The sequence below is a fragment of the Delphinus delphis genome, chromosome 4, assembly GCF_949987515.2.
Source record: "Delphinus delphis chromosome 4, mDelDel1.2, whole genome shotgun sequence".
NCBI classification, from domain to species: Eukaryota; Metazoa; Chordata; class Mammalia; order Artiodactyla; family Delphinidae; genus Delphinus; species Delphinus delphis.
In genome coordinates, this window is record NC_082686.1 from 108,687,133 (window position 1) to 108,709,304 (window position 22,172).

At 39.0% G+C, this 22,172-nt stretch overlaps 1 protein-coding gene across 1 annotated transcript in view; it reads left to right on the forward strand.

Annotated features, from left to right (window-relative positions):
• Nucleotides 1-22,172, forward strand: part of PLCH1 (phospholipase C eta 1) — a 233,325-nt gene that overhangs the window by 159,728 nt on the left and 51,425 nt on the right. The window contains exons 10-12 of the mRNA XM_060011265.1: nucleotides 2,734-2,854; nucleotides 7,062-7,233; nucleotides 12,576-12,683. Coding sequence (XP_059867248.1) covers nucleotides 2,734-2,854; nucleotides 7,062-7,233; nucleotides 12,576-12,683 — 401 coding nt within the window. The remainder of the gene's footprint in view (nucleotides 1-2,733; nucleotides 2,855-7,061; nucleotides 7,234-12,575; nucleotides 12,684-22,172) is intronic.

Genomic DNA, 22,172 nt, shown 5'->3' on the forward strand with positions numbered 1-22,172 from the left:
GTCTCTCAGCTGGTCTTCACATCTGACCAGCTGTTTGTCAGGGTGCTTTTGGGGGCTTCTAACATGTGGTCTGATTGAAAAAGTGGGCCTGGCTATTTTGTGGCTAGGAAATTGGTTAGAGGATTTCTACTTTGCCAACGTTCTCATCATAGCACTAGCTCTTACAGGAGCTCTTCGTGGCCATTTGAACTTGACTGTGGATGCCACACGCTCAGATGACAGCACCATTTGGGGATATTGCTATCCTCATTTAACAGACAAGTGATAAAATAGGCCTAAAAAGTGAACGTTAGGAGAACCATCCTCAACTATGCATATTCTGCCTGTGTTATAAATGTTAGCAAAAGGGCTCCTTCTTTCATTACCAAAGTAGTTTCTTATGAAGAGATATTTTTATGTGTACATGATCATCAAGTCAGCTGTGGCATTGCCTCGTCTACTTTGCATTCTTTTTGAAAATATATGAGCTCATTTATGAGAAACCCTCCTAAGCCCTTTTTCTTCCAAAATGGGGTATAAATTGGGGTATATTGTTTAAGTTACATACTTTTGAAACATCTGTTTATTCTTTTCACACTTATATCCAAAGGCAAATTAAAGAATGTCAAGCACATGTCAAAAGAGGGATGGAGCCTCTCTCCTGAGAAGATGCCTTTATATGTTTGACCTCATTTACAGGCCCAAAGGAACAGTATAACACTGTATGATAGCATCCCAAAATATTTGTTCTTAAAATTTGTTTCCAGTATTCCTATGGTTTTAACCTTGAGAGTACTTTCTCCTTTTCCTTTTTCCATTCCCCCCCAAGGATATTTTAATAGGCAGTATTTAATTGATATATGTAACTGTATTAGTTAGGGAACAGAACCCCCCCCCCCCCAACTCTCATCTATCTAGAAAGAGAGAGACAGAAAGAGAGAGGAAGGAGACCTTTGACTTTTCTCAGATCTGGTAACTGGGTCCTTATTCCTACTTAAGAATGATTGACTGACAGTGAGAAATAGTTACCTCGTTTAGACACACATTCCCTGTTGGGCTGCTACATTTATTTATGTGACCTGCTAGGTTCTTGTTGGTATTTGAATTTGTGACCCCCTGTCATAAGGAAGGGCAATGTCATGAGAGCTGGCAAAATTCTATGGGGGATCCTGGTTTAGGATCTAAATCCTTAATCAAGGATTTGACCCTTGGTTGAGATTGAGATAAGCAAAGTGAAAGAGGGCACTTCAGTTGACCTTAAATGAAAGAAACAAAGGCATGGAAGTAGGATCGTATGTGAGGAAGCTTGCCTAACTGGAAGAATAAGTCTGTGAGTTTCGAAGTAGGAGAAAATAAGTTTGACTTGTCAAACAGGATCTAAGATATTAATTAACTAGTTTCTTTAACAGTTAAGCCTAAATCTCTGTGCCCTAAAACAACTGAAGTTTATTTCTTATGTGAAGTCCGAAATAGCTGTTCTTAATGGGTGACTCTTTCAAGCAGTGATTTAGGGGTACAGGCTCTTTCCTTCTGTGTCTGTGCCATCTTCAGCACATGACTTCCAAACTCACAGCAGAAGAGAGGGCATGGATAACTGTGAGGGCAGGGTTTCATAATGCAGACCTGGAAGTGGTGCACATCATTTCTGCCCACATTTCAATGGCCATGTCCTACTGAAAGGGAAGGCTGGGAACTGTAGTCTAGCTGTGAGCTAGGGCGAGAGAGAAAACAGGCTTAGTTGAATGGCTAGCCAGTCTCTAGTGCCAGAGATAGGGACCCTGGGGTTAAGCAGGCAGGAGCTGCTATAAGTTGTTTATTAATAAATTTAACATAGACCTACTGAGTGCATACTGTGTGTCGGATGCTATGTTATGCACTGAGTAGGCTTTTGAGCAAAGTAGTGACATGGAGAAAGCCGTGTTTTGAGAAATTAGTCTGGTGGCAAAGTGTAAAACAAGGGAAGGCAAACTCTAAGTTGGGGAGGATGGTGAGGAAGCTGTTGTCTTTCTCCAGCTGGGGGTCAGTGAGGTTGTCCATACACATAACAGTATCAATAGTATTAATAACAATAATGATTACTGTGTGCCATGCAGGTTTATAATCAACCTTTCATGTACTTATAAATCACTCAAACTTATGATTCAAGTCCTGTTCTTAGTTTTCCTTTTATGGATGGGGAAGCAATACTTTAAATTATTAAATCATTTGCCCATATGCACATAAATCTTAGCAGGGCCTGAAGATTCGAAGTTAAGAAGTCAATGCTATTTTAGAACTACTGTCGAATTAATCATATGGAAATAAATCTAATGGAAACATAATGAGTTTAGGAGGACAATGATGAAAAACCCTGTTACTGATTTGAGAGGGTCATTGAGACATTAAAAGACTATAGTAAACTGAATAAGAAGAAGTAAAATAGAGAAACAACCTGTTAAGAAATATCACTATGCTCAGGCATACTCGGTTGGATTTAGAGCAGTTTCTAATGAGAGTTCTTGGTAAAGGCTAAGCTGCTTGTGTATATGACTTCTTTGTTAACTATAAGCAGATTTACTTGCAGTAAATCATTTGTAATGTGTAATTCCTTATTCTGATAAATATGCCAGAACACTCTTTTCGGTCTGACATCTTTGTCACGATCATAATACGTATAAGCTCAAACAATAAACTTAATACTTGTCTGCTATTTCCAGAACTATCAGGACACACCAGAAACTTTGAGTTGTTGATGTGACATTCTGTTTTTGGCAGTTGACTGTTGGGATGGCCCCGACGGAGAGCCGGTCGTACACCACGGTTACACGCTCACTTCAAAGATCCTCTTCAGAGATGTTGTGGAGACCATCAACAAGCATGCCTTTGTGAAGAACGAGTAAGTAGAGCAGCAGCTGGGAGCCAGGCTCAGCTGGCACATGCAGCACTGCCTGACGTAACACGGTCACCAAGCCACACACTTCCCTGGAGTCTACATCTCGCTTTCTCCTGCCCTGGTTCTCTCCTTCCTCCCCAACAAAACACTGAACAAACAAGGGCCGCATGTACATACTTTCTTGTGCTCTCTTTATTCCTTACCCCATTCTCTCGCAAGATGTTGCCTCCTCGAAGCACGTTCTTACAAAGAGTGACCTCAAAATTTCTAAAGCCAGGGTGTACAGAGTGTCTATGAAGTTTAGAAACACAGGTTACTATACATAATAAATAGCTTATTGGGATTATATTGCAATACAATAAAATAATAATATCTTGGTTTCCAGACTTGCTGGATGTCCTGTGTATACTGAAGTGCCTGGGGTCCTTGGCATTTGATAATGGTGATAATTTTCTCCTTAATACTTGCTTTTGGGGGACCTCTATCATAGCATTCTCTCCTCTATTGCTGCCATTGCTTCTTGACATCTTTCTTTAGCCTACGGTCTTCTAGTCCATTTCCTCACTCCTTTAATAGTCACTATTTCCTAAGTTGTTGTCCTTGGTCTACTTTTTGGTTATTTGCCCATTATGTATCCAGAATGTTTTCCCTAAGTTTCAGAGATATATTGAAAAATTCTTACTACAAATTCATCTGAGTATCCCATAGGTACCTGAAAATTAACAAATTTCATTATTTATTCAGACATTTACTTAGATATTTAAAGTTGCCCACTCTAAGCCAGGCATACTATAATAGGTTTGGGGAGCCTCAACACTGAGCGAGGATAAGACTCCTACCAGCACGGGGCCTCCACCCCAAACTGAACTCAGCATTTCATTCTGCCAAGCTTCCTCTTACTCCATTTCCTTCTAGTTAGGAGGGTAGCACTGTTTACCAATGGCTTTACCTAGAAACTGGAAGTCCACTCTCGATTCAGCCAATCTTTTCAATTCTAGTTGCTAAAGTATCTTTTGACTCCACTGCCTTCTCTTCATTTTCATTTCTCTTTGGTTTATCCTCCACACTGGTGTAGTATGTTTCTTTCTGAAAATATAAGCTGATGTTGTAATTCTTTTTTTTTTTTTTTGCGGTACGTGGGCCTCTCACTGTTGTGGCCTCTCCCGTTGCGGAGCACAGGCTCCGGACGCGCAGGCTCAGCGGCCATGGCTCACGGGCCTAGCCACCCCACGGCATGTGGGATCTTCCCGGACCGGGGCACAAACTCGTGTCCCCCTGCATCGGCAGGCAGACTCTCAACCACTGCGCCACCAGGGAAGCCCTGATGTTGTAATTCTTAAAGTCCTTCAAAGACTCCCTGTTGTTCATGGTCATGCATTCCGTGCCCTTCAAGGCCTGGCCTCTTCCTGCTCTTCCAGTGTTGTCTTCTACTGTTGCTCCACAGAGACTTGGGCTTCTGCCGTCACTGACTGTCTTCCGGAGTCCCTGGGGATCTCAGTGCTGTCACAGACCCTACCCTCACTTGTGCCGTTCTCTCTGTCTGAAACACTCATCTCCAATATTCCACCTGCCCAATTCTTGCTCATCCTAGAAGACTGCTTAGGCATTGTCCCTCTGGCAAACTTACCAATACTACAACTGATTTAAATGCTTCTTTTCGCTGTCCTTAGCACTCAACATATTTCTATCATATCATACAGCACCTTCTTGCAATTGTTGGTGACTTGCCTTCTTTTAAGTAGTTAGGACCGTGAACTCCTTGAAAGTATGTGGCTATGTCTTATTCATTCATTTTTAAGAGAAATTAAAAATAAAACTTTATTCCCACCCCCCCACCCCTTTTTTTTTGGCTGCTATGTGCGTCTTACAGGATCTCAGTTCCCCAGCCAGGCACTGAACCCGGGCCCCAGCAGTGAAAGCTCAGGATCCTAACCATGAGGCCACCAGAGAACTCCCCCTTATTCATTCTTTATTGCCTAGCCAGTGCCTGCAATATACCAGACATTCAAGAAATGATTTTTGCATTAAAAAAGGCAAATTAAAATTACAATTGCATAAAATTCATTTTATAGACATTAGTAGCCTTTAAAATTTCTAACATTTCGTCTTCTCATTAATTAAATATGAAGTTAAAATGCTGTTCTGATAAGAGACACTTGCTGCATAGCAGGTTTGGTTTGTGGTGACTTGCACATGGAAGAATCCGAGTACTAAATTCTGATGGGTCTTTTTACCCTGATTGCTACTAATCTTAGCCAAGTTGATGAAGTGATTTGCCATTATTTTCCAACATGTGAAGTAGGGCATTGAGAAGACCTGCTGTCTATGTACTTTGGAGGACCCTCTGGTGACTTGACTATGCTTACTTAAAGTCTGGGGATCCTTAGGAGAAAAGCACTTCAAATTAAAACAATTAATAAGCTTGTTTAGCACATTTTAAAAGTGCAGCTTTAAGTTCTAGTTGCATCTTTTTTTTTTTTTTTTCTGGCCGTGCCACCCAGCATGTGGTATCTTAGTTCCCCAACCAGGGATTGAACTCGCAACCCCTTACAGTGGACACGCAGAGTCTTAACCACTGGACTGCCAGGGAAGTCCCAAACTGAAAATGTTTTGTTTTGTTTCACGTGTGGTTATTTTTTGGCTTCAACACACCACACGTGGAACTTCCCTGACCAGGGATTGAACCCACGACCCCTGAGTGGAAGGGCAGCGTCTTAACCACTGGACCACCAGGGAAGTCCTTAGTTGCATATTTACACCAGGGTTTCTCAACCTTGGCACTATTGACATTTTGGATCAGATAATTCTTTGTTATGGGGAACTGTCTTGTGCATTGCAGGATGGTGAGCAAATTTGTGACTTCTACTCACTAAACACCAGTAGCAGCTCCCATCCCCAACATTGTGACCACCAAAAATGTCTTCAGACATTGACAAATGTCCCTTTGGAAGGAGTGCCACACAGTCACCCCAGCCCCTGTCGAGAAGCACTACTTAATACACCAAGCATCATTAGACACTGATAGCCTTTTTATAAACAGATTGATAATTTAAAAATCCATTGCTAGAACTCCCTGATGTGACTGCGCAGACAACTCAGGGTTGCTAGTCTGCTATTTTTCTCTTTCTAACACTCTGGGGTAAAACCCATGTGAGGACCCAGGAGCAAACAGATTATAGTCCGGTAACCAAACCAACCTCAGTCACAAAGGTTCATCTCTCGAGTTACCTCTGGCATCAGGTTTACTAATGAGGATAGAATGTAATTTCAGGAGGTCACAGCCTGTATTGTGGAGTTTGTGCTTCTCATACAAGCGCATAAATAAATTTTTTTCTCCATATAGACATATTACGCAAGTTAAATATTGGTTTGTCTATTCCAGAAAAAAATATATTGCCTAGTACTTCAGAAGATATGTGATGGAAACTAGAAAAAAAATGAAAATAAGCCTTAATTTGTTTTTCTGAGGAAAAAACAAAGTCAGAAGAGGAGTAAGGTCATGGAATCGTTGCTGGTTCCTAAGGCTGTCTGTACTAATCGCTCCATTGGGGTCTCACATTCTCTGCACAGATCCCTGAGTGCTGGAGGAGAGTGAATGCTTGACTTTGTTTTTTCCTTTCTGAAAGTAAAGACTAGTATGTAATTCTATACAAATGATTTTGAAATGCCTGACATAGGACACTATAAAACACAAAATTCCATTGTGTTATTTTATCCTCAATAGTAATTTTCAAGCTGTGTGTTGAATATATATTTTTAGAGTAAATATCTTCATTTAATGATAGTGGTCTCCTAGATGTTTCTAGACTTTTGAATAAACAAGACAAAATTACCTTATGAGTTTTCTTTCTTTAGGTTTCTTATCTCTCAAAATTTTCTCTTTTATTTTTTCTTGTAGAAGAGACAAAATATATGTACTGTGTGTGTGCATGTGTGTGTGAGGGAGAGAGAGCTACAAAATATTAGACCAAGTCATCTGGATTGGTATTTTGTTCACCCCTTATGCCTGGTAAAATATATTTGGCCAGAGGAGTTTTTTTTTTTTTTAATGCATCTCTCCTCTTTTTCATTTTAGAAGCATTTTAATTATCACCTCGCTCACAAATACTGTCACTAGGCTTGTAAGAACATAATGAATACAGAATAATTTTCAAAAGTCCCTGTGAGTTGCTGTACTCGACACCTTTACAATGTACTGCTGTTCTCTCAGGTTCCCGGTCATACTGTCTATTGAGAATCACTGCAGTGTCCAGCAGCAGAGGAAAATTGCTCAGTACCTGAAAGGAATATTCCGAGACAAACTCGACCTGTCATCTGTAGACACAGGAGAGACCAAGCAGCTTCCAAGCCCTCAAAGTTTGAAAGGCAAAATCCTAGTGAAGGTAATTACCTCAGGAATGCAATAAAAGGCACTAATGACCTGCTAAGCCCTCCCTCCCTTAAGGACTGAAAACTGGTTTATCAAGAGAATAATAGTCAATATATGAAGGGCTGTCTAGATTTGTGCATGCACCTTGTTCCAACTTACTTATAGTCATACCTTCAGAAAGAGCTTTTTACTGACTGGTCATGTATTCTGGGATTTGTTTTTATGAAGTGAGAACCTCAGTACTGTAAATCAAATACTGAATATTTTAGTCTGTGGTAGTTGACGCTGGAGAGGGGTCTGTGTATGGGAGGCCTGGATTACATGTGTCCGTATCCAAAAGCATTTCTTTCAGATTCTTCTCTGCCATTTCAAGCTCCAATAACTGTCTGTCAAAAAAAGTCTTCATGGTTGGTCAGCCTTGGTTATGTAAGTGAGAAGAGCTCACTTCAAAGTGGAGCACACGTTCAGACACTGTGCCCCAGAGGATTCGTGTGTAGGCAGAGGAGCAGTAGGTGAATAGAGTGGCATTTCATAAACAGATCTTCTGAGGGAGAAAACTTACTACCTGAAATGAATATTATTAATGCAAGGAATAGCCAGAAAGACAGCTCCTTGTGTTCTCAGATTGCTGATGTGATTTTATTTAATTCCAGTTAATTTTGTGTATTTGGACTAAAAGCATCTTGGATAGTTGTATTGTTTTGAGACTAAATACCTAAGGAAAAGCAGCAGAGTATTAATGATCAAATGGGGTTATATTTTACTTAAAAAGGGTGTGTACAAAAACCAAATATCACAGAGGAGGCGCAGGAAAGTCAGATAGTGTAATTTCATAGCAAGACTTTAACTGGGGCTTTAAGAGAGGACAGCACATGGGGAAGATGTAAAGTATTCATCTTTAGAATGGGTCAAAACCTGTTTTTCTATCAGTTAAATGAGAGTTATAGGCTGAATCCATCAAAGGGGTGTCATTGGGCATTTGTACGTGTGAAAGCATTTTGAATAAAAGCTCCAATTATATAATGTGAGAAATAACGTTAAGGTCAATTTTCCTGAAGTCTTGCTAACGCAGTCTCTTGTGGTGAAAACTGATTGCTAGGTTAGAAAGCTCAGTGTCAGCTTTATAGCCTTGTAAATATTTCCATGTTCCCAAATGGTCTTTAGCCAAGCGTCAGAAGGTTAAATGCAGAATGAGTCCATCTGATTGAAATACTTCTCATTTGGACAGTGGAACTTAAGGAATATTTGATATGAACTCATTGAATCCCTTGTGCATAACTGGGCTTTGGATCATTGGGCATAGAATGTCCTAGGGCTAATGGGCACCAGGATGAATTGAAGCCAGAAGACCTGAGGCACTCGTTGGAAGGAGTGGCAGCAATGTGGGCTGTGGGTGTTTCAAAGCAGCTGCAGTCCATTTGCTGGTAGTAACCTTCTCCAAACTTTAAGGAGATTTCTTAGATCTCTAGACCAACACACTCCCATTTGAAACAACAAAAAGGGAACTGATTTTCCTAAGTTCCTTTAGCATCAGAGCAATCTGTGATCCAAAAGGCAGCATTTGAATGGCTACTTACCACTTTGGAGATGGGTAAGTTGTTTATTATTATAACTGTAACACACAAACTTTCCAACCTTGTGTGTACACACACACACACACACACACACACACACACACACACAGATATATACACTAGTCCCTCATTACCCACAGGATTGGTTCCAAATCCACAGTGCTCAAGCCCCTCGTATGAAATGGCCTAGTACAGTTGGCTCCTCACATCTGCGGATTCAACCAACCCTTGGGTACGGAGGGCCAACTGTGTGTGTACGTATCTCCTAAAAATTAAACAAAAATTTGCTTTTGAACAAAAATAATAACGAACTTAGTAATTTTCCATAGGCTCATTACTGAAAGAAAACTTATCTGGTCCAAGCATTTTACTTTTACAGATGTGTCATAGAGCAGTTACCGCGGTCCTGGGGCCAGGCAGCTAAAAGCTAAGAGATGGCTATGGTTCCAGTCTCTAGAAATATTTTCAGTACCATGGAGAAATTAATCTAATTCTTGAGTGTGACTCCCACATGAAATAGTATGTAGATCAGAAGGGGACTCCTAGGTCATTCTTTGTTTACACTGGGCCACTGTTAAGTTCATAAAATTCTACCTAAGTTTATTCTATAATTTTCCTCAGGTGTAACACTCTTCATAAGAGACGTTAAGAAACAATGTTCTGTGGTGTTGCTTTTCTTCCTATCTGCCTGTATAAGGTATCTTTCAAAGACCATGAATGTGGAAAAAGCTGGCAGAAGATATGGCCTTGATATCTTTTTTTTTTTTTTTCGGTACACGGGCCTCTCACTGTTGTGGCCTCTCCCGTTGCGGAGCACAGGCTCCGGACGCGCAGGCTCAGCGGCCATGGCTCACGGGCCTAGCCGCCCCGCGGCATGTGGGATCTTCCCGGACCGGGGCACGAACCCATGTCCCCTGCATCAGCAGGCAGACTCTCAACCACTGCGCCACCAGGGAAGCCGCCTGATATCTTTTAATGGGATTTTGAAAGGACTGAAAATGAGGGCGCCTTGTGAATACTCTAGATGGCAACTTTCTCTCCTTGCTTCCCCACCTACTGCCACACTTAAGTAAAGGGGATTTGAAGCTTAGTGCCATATTTATATATCTATAGCTATATATATTCCTGTGGAAAAGAATGTAGTTTTCACTTTGCAGATAGCACATACAAATAAGAAGTATATTACATAGGGATATGAAGGCAAATTAAATACCACCTTTTTAAACCTATAACCATCCTTTTGTAAGTTGAAAAAAATATTTAAGTATTCAAATTCTAAGAGTTTGGATTCTTAATATAGATTTTGTTTTCATTACATAAATGATTTAACCAGCTTTAAATTTATCTCTTTGCCAAGCCCTTTAGGTCAAGAGCTTTGGGTATCAGGGAAGATACAGGAAACTGGGAGGGAGAGTTCTCTGAAAATCTGACTGTGCTGGTGGCCCTGTGGAGGGAGGAGAAGTGGATGAGGGGAAGATCCAGAGTGCTGAAGGTGGGCCAGTCATGGTGTGAAGAGCAGGAATATGTAACAGAAGTCACTGGAGCTCTAGTTTAGAGAAGATCAGCCTGGGTAGTAGTCTGGGATGATGTTTAGAAATTTATCATTATATTTGGCTGCCAAGCACATGAACAACCTTCCACGTTTAAAGAATTTCCCCCATCTTCATGCTTTTGCTGTATTCCATTCATTCAGTGGGGTCACTAGGTCCAGCCCACACTCAACGGGAAGGGATTATAGAAGTACATGAATACCAAGAGGTAGGAACCGTTGTGGGTATTTTAGAGGCTGTCTACCACAGTGACCTTGGTCCCTTAGCCACAGAGTCTGGTTCTGCCCTCTCTGCTCCCCAAGATTCTGGGAGTGAGTCAATTTCCTATTAATATTCCTTTCTGCTTACAAGTAAGATGCTTTTACTGGTACAGATGATTAGCCGTCCTGGAAGCCCTTATCAGGCTCCTGGGCCATGCCTCCTTCTTCTGCTTTTTATTTAGTTTTACTTTTTCTGAATATAAATTGGGAAATGTAGAAAAGGAGAAAATAACTATCACCCATAATGCTGTTACCCAGACATTCGTACTCCTAATAATTGACCATATTTCTTGCCAGATTTTTTTCCCTGAATTTATATATATCATTGAGATCATAATGTGCATATAATTGTATAACTTGGGTTTTCTACCATTTTGTTATAAGAATTCCCCCTTGTTGTCCAAAAGCCCCTGATTCCTAAAGTGTGTTGGTGAGTGATTGCAAGGGGCATGTTCTGGCTGGGCAGGAGTGTCATTGCATTGTCCATAAAAGCAGGTCTGGTCAGTGCAGAGGACACAACCAGCAGGAGAGGAGGGCGCGTTTAACCTGCTCAGGAGAACAAGCTGCTCTAAGGACATGGGATGGGGTGATGCCTGTTTATGACGAGTCATATATTCTCGAACAGAAGCCTGGTCTGATTTTTACTTGTAAATATAGTATCCCTAATTAATTGTATTTAATTGGAAGTCATAAAACTGCCTTTTCGTGAAAGTCTCTTCTCCCTTTGCTTTGCCCCTAATTCAAGCGATCTGCCTTCAAGTCAGTCTGAAGTAATGATTGGCAAGGAGATAACAAATTTTATTTTCATTTTTCTTTTATTTTAAAAAAACCTTTTTACTTTATACTGGAGAATAGTTGATTAACAATGTTGTGATAGTTTCAGGTGTACAGCAGAGTGAATCATTTATACATATACATGTATCTATTCTTTTTCAAATTCTTTTCCCATTTAGGTTGTTACATAATATGAGCAGAGTTCCCTGTGCTATACAGTAGGTCCTTGTTGCTTATCCATTTTAAATGTATTAGTGTGTACACGTCAATCCCACACTCCCTAACTATCTCTTCCCCTGCTCCCCGATCCCCATAACCATAAGTTTGTTCTCTAAGTCTATGAGATGTTTCTGTTTTATATAAGTTCATTTGTATCATTTCTTTTTAGATTCCACATTGATATCATACAGTATTTCTCTTTCTCTGTCTGACTTACTTCACTCAGTATGACAGTCTATTTTCATTTTTCAGTTTTTAAAAATTATTTTTAATTGTGGTAAAATACAACATACATAAAACTTACCTACCATCTTAACCATTTTTAAGTGTACAGTTCAGCTGTGTCAAGTACATTCGCATTGCCACGTACAGAACTCATTTTCCTGCAAAACCAAAACTCCATACTCATTAAACAGCTCCCATCTTCCCCACCACCCGCTTCCTCCAGCCCCTGGATACCACTGTTTTACTTCCTGTCTCTATGAATTTGGCTACTCTGAGTACCTTATATAAGTGGAATCATACAACAGTCGTCGTTTGTGACGGGCTTATTTCCTTTAGCCTAATGTCCTCAAGGTTCATCCATGTTGTAACATGAGTCAGAATTTCCTTACTTTTAAAAGCTGAATAACATTTTAGTGTATGCATATACCACATTTTGTTTATCCATTCACCTGTTCGTAGACACTGGGTTATTTCCACCTTTTGGCTATTGTGAATTTTCATTTTTCATTTCCTATTTTATTTTTTAACTGAAGTATAGTTGACTAATATTAGTTTCAGGTGTATAACAGTGATTCAATATTTTTATAGATTAGACTCAATTTAAAGTTATTATAAAATAATTGCTGTATTTCCCTGTGCTGTACAATATATCCTTGTAGCTTACTTTATACATAGTAGTTTGTACCTCTTAATTCCCATACCCCTGTCTTGCTGAATTTTCATCTTTAAATTGAGTGTTTTGTTTCATTTCAGGGCAAGAAGTTACCTTATCACCTTGGAGATGATGCAGAGGAAGGGGAAGTTTCTGATGAAGACAGCGCAGATGAAATTGAAGATGAGTGCAAGTTCAAGCTCCATTATGTAAGTTACAGGCTTGGCCATAATTTTTACCCTCTGTTGTGCTACAGTAAAAATTGCTGCTGTGTTGGAATCTTCACAGATATGGTAGCTGTAGTGTAAAAAGGATATTTATTGAAAATTACTTTGTGTGCTGGCACAAAGACTCCCAAATGTTTATTGAGTGAGTGAGTCAAGGATTCTTGTGTCCTAGAGTTGGAAGGAATGTTAGTGATTAACCCATCTGACCCTCTCTCCAGGGACAAATTCCCTCCTATTACAGCTTGGTCAAAACTCAAATTGCGGTTGGAAATGTTGCTGTCTGCTGACATAAATGGGCTTTAAGCCCCCCCATGCTGCCTGTCAAGGCTGGCTCACAGAACCCAGCTGCAAGTGTGTATGCTTCTCTAGAATGCTCATCCCCTCCCTAAGAGAATGTACCTTGGACCAGAAGATTTCCAAGCTCTTCCAGACATGGATCTCTTGGCTAAATCTTACATTTGCCACATTTCAGATAAAATAGCATAGAATAGTTTGCCACCTGCATGGTGCTTCAGACCTCTGTCCTAGATCAAGGAGTTGCCTTTGTAGAAAAGTACCATTTAGCCTGGTAATCCAATGGAAATGCAAACCTGGGAGAAATGTAAGGCTTAAAGACCTCTCCCACCCCCCATCACTATGGGGGACTAGGACTTCTTGACTTCCCCCACCTTCTATAACTCACATGATTTCCAGGAACATATGACAATCTGAGAGTAGCACCTGCTCATGTTAACTTGTTATAAGGTTTACAATTTCATTTCTACAGAAAAGTAGTATTCCTCTAGATGTCTGGACAATTATTCTACCCTCTAAAAAAAGAGAAATATTGTATAAAATCTGCTAATTTACATTATTGCCCTGAATTCAATTACTACATCATTAAAAAAAGTCTACTCTCTTTGAAATAATAGTAACTGTGATGGCTTCCTATAGGTATTAAAGAGAGCTGGTATTATTTTCAAAGAGGGCAAGGGCTTAATGACAGCTGAAGTCTCAGTAGATAGTTCTTTCTTGGCTTTGATGCATTTTAGAAGGGATGAAGTGGAGAAGACTCAGCCTTGAAGTGAAAAGGAAAAATTACCATCTGTATTAATCCATTGCCTTTTAATAGTTTTTATTAGCTCAATTAAATACCACTAATAGGGCTATGGTTACAGAAAATTAATCTCAAGAGATTTACATAAGTGAAAATATAATTAATATTTTTGTTTCTTTTTTGCTCTTCCAGCTAATTGCTATTTTTATAATTAATTACTTGCTATTATAGGTAATTTCGTTCTTTAAGCTTTATTTTATAAGCCAGATTTTTGTCTCTGAATTTCAATATCTTTGCCTCTTGTTTCCCAAAACTCTTGGTTGCCAGCCTCAGAGTAGTCTATCATTTAGAAGCAAGGAGCAGAGAGTCTTGACTCAGTTATGTGTTTAGCGAATGTAGTTTTTAGTGAAAATGAGTGGTGGAAATTTAGCTATTGATACTATCACAATAGTCATTTGTTGCTCTGAGTAAAACCCAAGTTATTCTAGTTTCTAAATCCACCCAGTAATATAAAATTTCTTCTGATATCAGTGAGCCTCCTAACTTTCTAAGTTAAATATCTACAATTATAAAAGAGAATTAGGTATAGTTTTATGGAAACAAACCAATAAATTCACCTGTGAAAATATCCAACTGGGTTCCTCTCAGTCTTCAAAGTCTCTTGGTTGATGTCTAGGAACCCATATAGGTCGAGAGTTTACAATGTGATTGCATAAAGATAGCCATGATCTTTCATTTGGATTCTTTGATTTGGGCCTAAGTGAAAGTGGAGAGCCCCTTACCTGTAACATTTTACAGGTGTCTCTTTGTTAGACTTTAGGAGAGAAAATATATAAAGAAATCAACATTCTAGTGGATATATATAAGGTTTTTACTCATCTTTTTCAAATCTTTTTTGTCTATTTTTGAGCTCTTCTGAGAAAAGGCAGTGCTGTATTTAGAAAGCCAAAGTGTTATCCCGTAATCAGTCAATTTCTAGTTCTGTTGTCAGCAGAGGGCTCAGATGCCTTATCTGAGTGTTGAACGTAAATTGTCTGATCTAAATCGAGTGTCTGATCATATTTCTGCAAAGGCGGATGTACTGTGCATAGTTTGTATGAAACCAATAATTACCTTAGAGGAAGTTCTTAACCTCAGTTTTAAGTTAACAGAATGTGGTTAGATTTATAAGTTATAGATATTGCAATAATTATTGCAATAAATAAAGATTTTCAGCTTAGCATTCGCGAACACTGGAATGCTAGCTGTCATGGGGCTTATGCAAGATTCATTGGCACATTCAAAAGATTTTTATGGAGGAACTCCTGTTGGAGATGCACCAACATGCTGTAGATGTTGGGGCATATATCAGTAAACAAAACAGACAAAAATCTTTGCCTTCGTGGAGTCTCTGCATTGGTGGGAGAAGGGAGGATAGACAATAAGTAACGTGTAGTGTACTAGGCAGTGGTAAGCGCTAAAGGGAAAAAGGGAGGGAAGAAGTGTAGAAAGTGTGTGTGTAAAGGGTCTGTTGACGTTTTAGATGGGATGGTCAGGAAAGGTCTCACAGAGAAGGTAACACCTGAGCAAAGACCGGAAAGAGGCGAGGTTAGCCATGCTCATATCTGGGGTGGGGTGGGAGGTTGTTCCAGGCAGAGGGAACAGCAGATGCAGAGGTCAGAAGCAGGATCTGTGGCTCGCCCAGCTTTACCCTGTTCTTTACTCTGTTCTTTACGTTAGAACAGAGAGGGAGGCAGGACCCTCACGCTGGCCTTCTTACTCCTCCTAGTCTACCATCAAGCTGAGGGACTCAAACCACACCGAAAGCTTTTGCTCTTTTTAGAAATGCTTTCTTTTGAATTAATTGAATCCTTTAAGCTTCTACCTCATTAATCTGAGGCTTCAGCCATAGAGAAAATCTGGCTCATACTGTAATAAGCCATAGGTAAAGCCGGTGTGTTCAATGACCCAAGAATCACACAACTCAAAGACTCCAGGGACAGCTTCCTTTCAACCACAGCACAGTAATCTAACAAATTTGATTCAGTGGGGCCAGCTCACCATTATTCATTTTTATGGGGTCCTCTAATGTCAGTGTGCCTTACAGACTTTCCACCCCACTGGTTCAACCTCACTGATTTTTTCCTCTTCTGCTGAGCTATTCAGTATCTTGTTCCTTGCACTCTCTGAATCTGGGTTCAGCCAGCTTCTTAGGCACAAATATCAAGCTGTCTGTCTCCTATATGAAGCTCATCCCGTGAACACCAAGCCTTCCAACAAGTTTAAACAAGCCCTAGTAGAGTAACATGTAACCACTTTTTGTGTTATGTTAGTACCCTAAAACCATTATTCACTCTGCATGTCTCATACTAAATACTTTAATAGTTTCCTCCCTCCCTATTACCTTAGATTAACCTTCTTTCCTAAGTTATTCATTTTATGATTTGAGCCATTTTAAGGACGATTATGAATCTTGTTGGTTTAAGACTTGTCAGCACTCATGGAAAGGATGAGTTACCTCATGATGTTGTGAGGTCCTGTTCCTCGGTAAACACCCACGTGCCGGGCATGCTGTTTCATCCTGGTGACAAGGGGTGAGGAGTGGAAGGTGAGCTGAAGATTCCAGTTGTTTTCTAGTATATGATACAATTTCTTCCTCCCTGCCCTGCCAGAGAGTTAAGGTAATGAACATTTAAGGTCTAATGTACTGTATGTATTATTGATATGTGTATGTACATATTTCCCTTATATTTCAAAGTTATTATCTTCTGAGAATTATTGCCGAGAACTCAACTATCCCTGTTGTTTTTTTAAATTAATTTTTATTGGAGTGTAGTTAATTTACAGTGTTGTATCAGTTTGTGCTGTATAGCAAGGTGAATCAGCTATACATATACATATATCCACTCTTTTTTAGATTCTTTTCCCATATAGGTCATCACAGAGTATTGAGTAGAGTTCCCTGTGCTATACAGTAGGTTCTTACTAGTTATCTGTTTTGTATATAGTAGTGTGTCTATATCAATCCCAGTCTCCCAATTTATCCCTCCCTCTTTCCCCCTTGGTAACCATAAGTTTGTTTTCTACAACTATTTCTTGTTGGTAATATGTCTTTCCTTTCTATTCTAGCTGTTCTGTGACTTCACTATTAAATGACTAGAAGTAGGTTTATTTTTCTTAGCACTCCATATTCACTTCCTACTGGAGAACTCATGTTTTCTTTCATTCTAGAAAATTCTCAACAGTTTTGTTCTTTAAATATGTTTTTATGCCATTTCATCAGTCTTCTTTTTCTGGAAGTACTATTAGATTTAGGTTAGAATCTTACTTTATTTTCTATATCTCTTAATTCTTTAATGTTTTCTTTTTTTTCGGTATGCAGGCCTCTCACTGGCGTGGCCTCTCCCGTTGCGGAGCACAGGCTCCGGACGCACAGGCTTAGCGGCCATGGCTCACAGGCCCAGCCACTCCGCGGCATGTGGGATCTTCCCGGACCGGGGCAAGAACCCATGTCCCCTGTATCGGCAGGCAGACTCTCAACCACTGCACCACCAGGGAAGCCCTAATGTTTTTTTTATGTCTCTGCTGATTCTGGGTACTATATGTTTACAGTATTATTTTCCAATTCATTAATTATCTCTTTGACTACATCTGGTCTAGAGTTTATCCCAGCTATTCTTTTAATTTCAATGACTATATACTTGATTTACAAAATTTTTATTGTTTTTTTTTCGTAGACACCTGTTCTTATTTTACTGTTTGGCTTCTTAGTTTCTTGTTCTTTTTATGGAGCTATTTCTTTATATCTTTGAGCATCTAAACATACTTATTTCAAAGTGAAAGAGTGAGTTTCCTTTCCATGTGTTGATGTTTTTAGCACTCCATCTTAGCATTAGTTTTTCCACATGGGTTTTAGAATTTTGGGTTGAATATTCAGTTTTGAGTGGAATGTTTTTTCCCCTTCCATTCTCCTTCTTTCTATATTTAACCTTCTTATCTAGTGGTTTTGGGATTGCTTCTACTTGAACACTAAGCACCCCCACCCTCATGGCACCCACACATATACACACAGCCCACCTGTGCCCCAGGTTCCTAACCAGACCTTACATTGATTGAGAGTTCTCTGCCACTAGAGATGTTGAAGATATTACCCATTCAGTCACCAAGCAAACCAGCACTTTGTTTGTCTTCTTATTCATTCTTACCTCTTTTGATATTAAATTTTGAATCTTCCTCACAATAGTTTTTTTTTTTTTAATGTTTCCTATTATAAGCAAGGATCCCATTCCAGCTTTCTTCACCACCTTGGTTTCATGTTGAGAGACCAGCTCTAATCTCCCACAGCATGTGGAACACTTTTAGTTTCTATTGTACTAAAAGATATAAATTCTTGGCCACCTTTGCCCTCTGTGAATATGGAGCTCAACTACATTTATGATCTGCAGTGATCTTGTTTATTTTATTTCGACCAAGATTATGATTTTTCTCTTTGTTAGTTCTTCTGTCATTGCAGCAGTGGGGGACTTTAAAGCATGAATGTACATTGTCATATATAAACCCACATGTATGTACAGATGCACAAACCCAGACTTACATTCATTTTGGACAGTATTTTTTTTGTTTTAATGTATATGAAGAATGGTTGCTCTAATAACATTTAAAAGTGTATGCTTGGGCTTCCCTGGTGGCGCAGTGGTTGAGAGTCTGCCTGCCGATGCAGGGGACACGGGTTTGTGCCCTGGTCCAGGAAGATCCCACATGCGACAGAGTGGCTGGGCCTGTGAGCCATGGCCGCTGGGCCTGCGCGTCTGGAACCTGTGCTCCACAACAGGAGAGGCCACAACAGTGAGAGGCCTGCGTACCGCAAAAAAAAAAAAAAAAAAAAAAGTGTATACTTAACAGCTCTGAAGAAACATTACCTTTTGCTATTTTTCTGACATTGTACTATTATTTTTTTATACCTGAGCTAAAATCAGCTTTTAAATATGAAACACTTGTTGAACCCTTACTAGCACCAGCACTATGCTAAGGACTTTATACTTATAGAATTTCATTTTATTCCTATAGCCATGGGGATGGAGTTGAAACTATCATTTCTGATGTTTTACAGATTAGGAAAATGGGGTTGTGCTAGATAAAGTAATTAATCTAGTGATTAATTTAGAGGAGGAAAATTATATGGGCCATCCTTGCTCTCAAGCATGATATTTTATATGACCTCTCAGATTTATGTCTTTTGGGGAGTTCATATAGCTGGAGAGACACACTTATCACACTGGCAACAAATAATAACAAACTTGACAAATTGTTATGTCATGTGGAATTGACTTAAGAAAATGTGAATTCAGAGGAAAGAGAGCTGAGGGTAGCCTGGAATACCCAGAGTAGGTCAGATGACATACTGGGTAGCAGTCATCAAACACACAGGCTTTGGAGCCTAGGTCAAAGCCTGGCTCTGCCACTCTAGACCTGTTTCTTTATCTTCATCTTCTAAATGGACATCAAAATAATACGTCAAAATCTTTTTCTGGCTCTCTGACCTGCCTACCACCTTCATAAGTTGCGTTCACACTCCTGGGAAGGGGTTGTCCCAGTTGGCTCTGAACTGTTGTAGGAGTGTCCTCTCCTGGCTGACATTGACCTCTGACCTGGAGAAGGAGCAGGTCTACAAACCTAGGGGACTCTCATGACCTTGCACAAATACATTGTGTGACTGGCCATAATATCTTGAGAATCTTGAAGTCATCCATTTTATCTCCTTATCTTCCTGGGGATCTCTACTCTTTAAAAAAGCTATTACTACATGAAAAAATCTTGAGACAAACAGAAAGAATAAGGGTTCTAAATTCTGATTCTTACTGACAGCAACAAAATTAATAGGCTCTATATTATAAGAATAAGCAATTTATTTTTAATTTTTATTTTATCTTGGAGTACAGTTGATTCACAATGTTGTGTTAGTTTCAGGTGTACTGCAAAGTGATTCATTTCACAGAATTAGAACAAAAATTTTTACAACTTGTATGGAAATGCAAAAGACCCTGAATAGCCAAAGCAATTTTGAGAAAGAAAAACGGAGCTGGAGAAATCAGGCTCCCTGACTTCAGACTATACTACAAAGCTACAGTAATCAAAACAATATGATATTGGAACAGAAACAGAAATATAGATCAGTGGAACAGGATAGGAGAACAGGATATATATATATATATATATATATATATATATATATATATATATATATATATATATACACACACACTCTTTTTCATATTTTCCATTATGGTTTATCAGAGGATATTGAATATAGTTCCCTGTGCTATACAGTAAGACATTTAGATCTTCTGCCCAATCTTCTGTTTAGATCTTCTGCCCAATTTTTGATTGGGTTGTTTTTCTGATATTGAGCTGCATGAGCTCCTCGTATATTTTGGAGATTAATCCCTTGTTGGTTGATTCATTTGCAAATATTTTCGCCCATTCTGTGCGTTTTTTCATTTTGTTTATGGTTTCCTTTGCTGTGCAAAAGCTTTTAAGTTTAATTAGGTCCCATTTGTTTATTTTTGCTTTTATTGTCATTACCCTAGGAGGTGGATCAAAAAATATCTTAAGGCAATTATGTCAGAGAGTGTTCTGCCTATGTTTTCCTCTAAGAGTTTTATAGTATCCCAGGCTTATGTTTAGATCTTTAATCCATTTTGAGTTTATTTTTGTGTATGGTGTTAGAGAGTGTTCTAATTTCATTCTTTTACATGTAGCTGTCCAGTTTTCCCAGTACCACTTATTGAAGAGACTGTTTTTCCTCCATTGTATATTCTGCCTCCTTTGTCATAGATTAGGTGACCATAGGTGCATAGGTTTATCTCTGGATAAAATAGTATGGAGGTTCCTTAAAAAAACTAAAAATAGAGCTACCGTATGAGCCAGCAATCCCACTCCTGGACATATATCCAGAGAAAACTATAATTTGAAAAGATACATGCACCTCAATGTTCATAGCAGCACTATTTACAATAGCCAAGACATGGAAGCAATGTAAATGTCCATCAACAGAGGATTGGATAAAGAAGATGTGGTGTATATATAATAAAATATTACTCAGCCTTAAAAAAGAACAAAATAATGCCATTTGCAGCAACATGGGTGGACCTAGAGATTATCATACTAAGTAAAGTCAGAGAAAGACAAATATCTTACATCACTTATGTGTGGAGTCTAAAAAAATGACACAAATGAACTTATTGACAAAACGGAAACAGACTCACAGACATAGAAAATAAACTTATGGTTACAAAAGGGCAAAGGTAGGGGAGAGGGATAAATTAGGAGGTTGAGATTAACACATATGCACTACTATATATAAAATAGATAATCTACAAGTACCTACTGTATAGCATAGAGAATTCTACTCAATACTCTGTAATAACCTATAAGGGAAAAGAATCTGAAAAAGAATAGATATATGTATATGTATAACTGAATCATATGGTAGCTCTATTTTTAGTTTTTTAAGGAACCTCCATACTGCTCTCCATAATGATTGTACCAATTTACATTTTCAGCAACAGTGTAGGAGGGTTTCCTTTTCTCCACACCCTCTCCAGCATTTATCGTCTGTAGATTTTTTGATGATGGCCATTCTGACCGGTGTGAGGTGATACCTCATTGTAGTTTTGATTTGCATTTCTCTAATAATTAGTGATGTTGAACATCTTTTAATGTGCTTTTTGGCCATCTGTATGTCTTCTTTGGAGAAATGTCTATTTAGATCTTCTGCCCATTTTTTTAAAATATATTTTTTATTGATTTATAGTTGAATTACAGTATTGTGTTAATTACTGCTGTACAGCAAAGTGACTCAGTTATACATATATATATATACACTTTTTTTCATATTTTCCATTATGGTTTATCAGAGGATATTGAATATAGTTCCCTGTGCTATGCAGTAAAACATTTTTGTTTATTCTGTATATTCCAGTTTGCATCTGCTAATCCCAAACTCCCAGTCCAACCCTCTCCCACCCCCCTCCCCCTTGGCAACCACCAGTCTGTTCTCTGTGTTCCTGATTCTGTTTCTGTTTCATAGATAGTTTCATATGTGTCATATTTTATGAGTGATATCATATGGTATTTGTCTTTCTCTTTCTGACTTTCTTCACTTAGTATGATAATCTCTAGTTGCATCCATGCTGCTGCAAATGGCATTATTTCATTCTTTTTTATGCCTGAGTAGTATTGCACTGTATATATGTACCACATCTTCTTTATCCATTCATCTGTCGATGGACATTTAGGTTGTTTCCATGTCTTGGCTATTGTGAATAGTGCTGCTATGAACATAAGGGTCCATGTATCTTTTTGAATTATAGTTTTGTCTGGAGTGGGATTGCTGGGTCACGTGGTAATTGTATTTTTAGTTTTCAGAGGAACCTCTATACCATTTTCCACAGTGG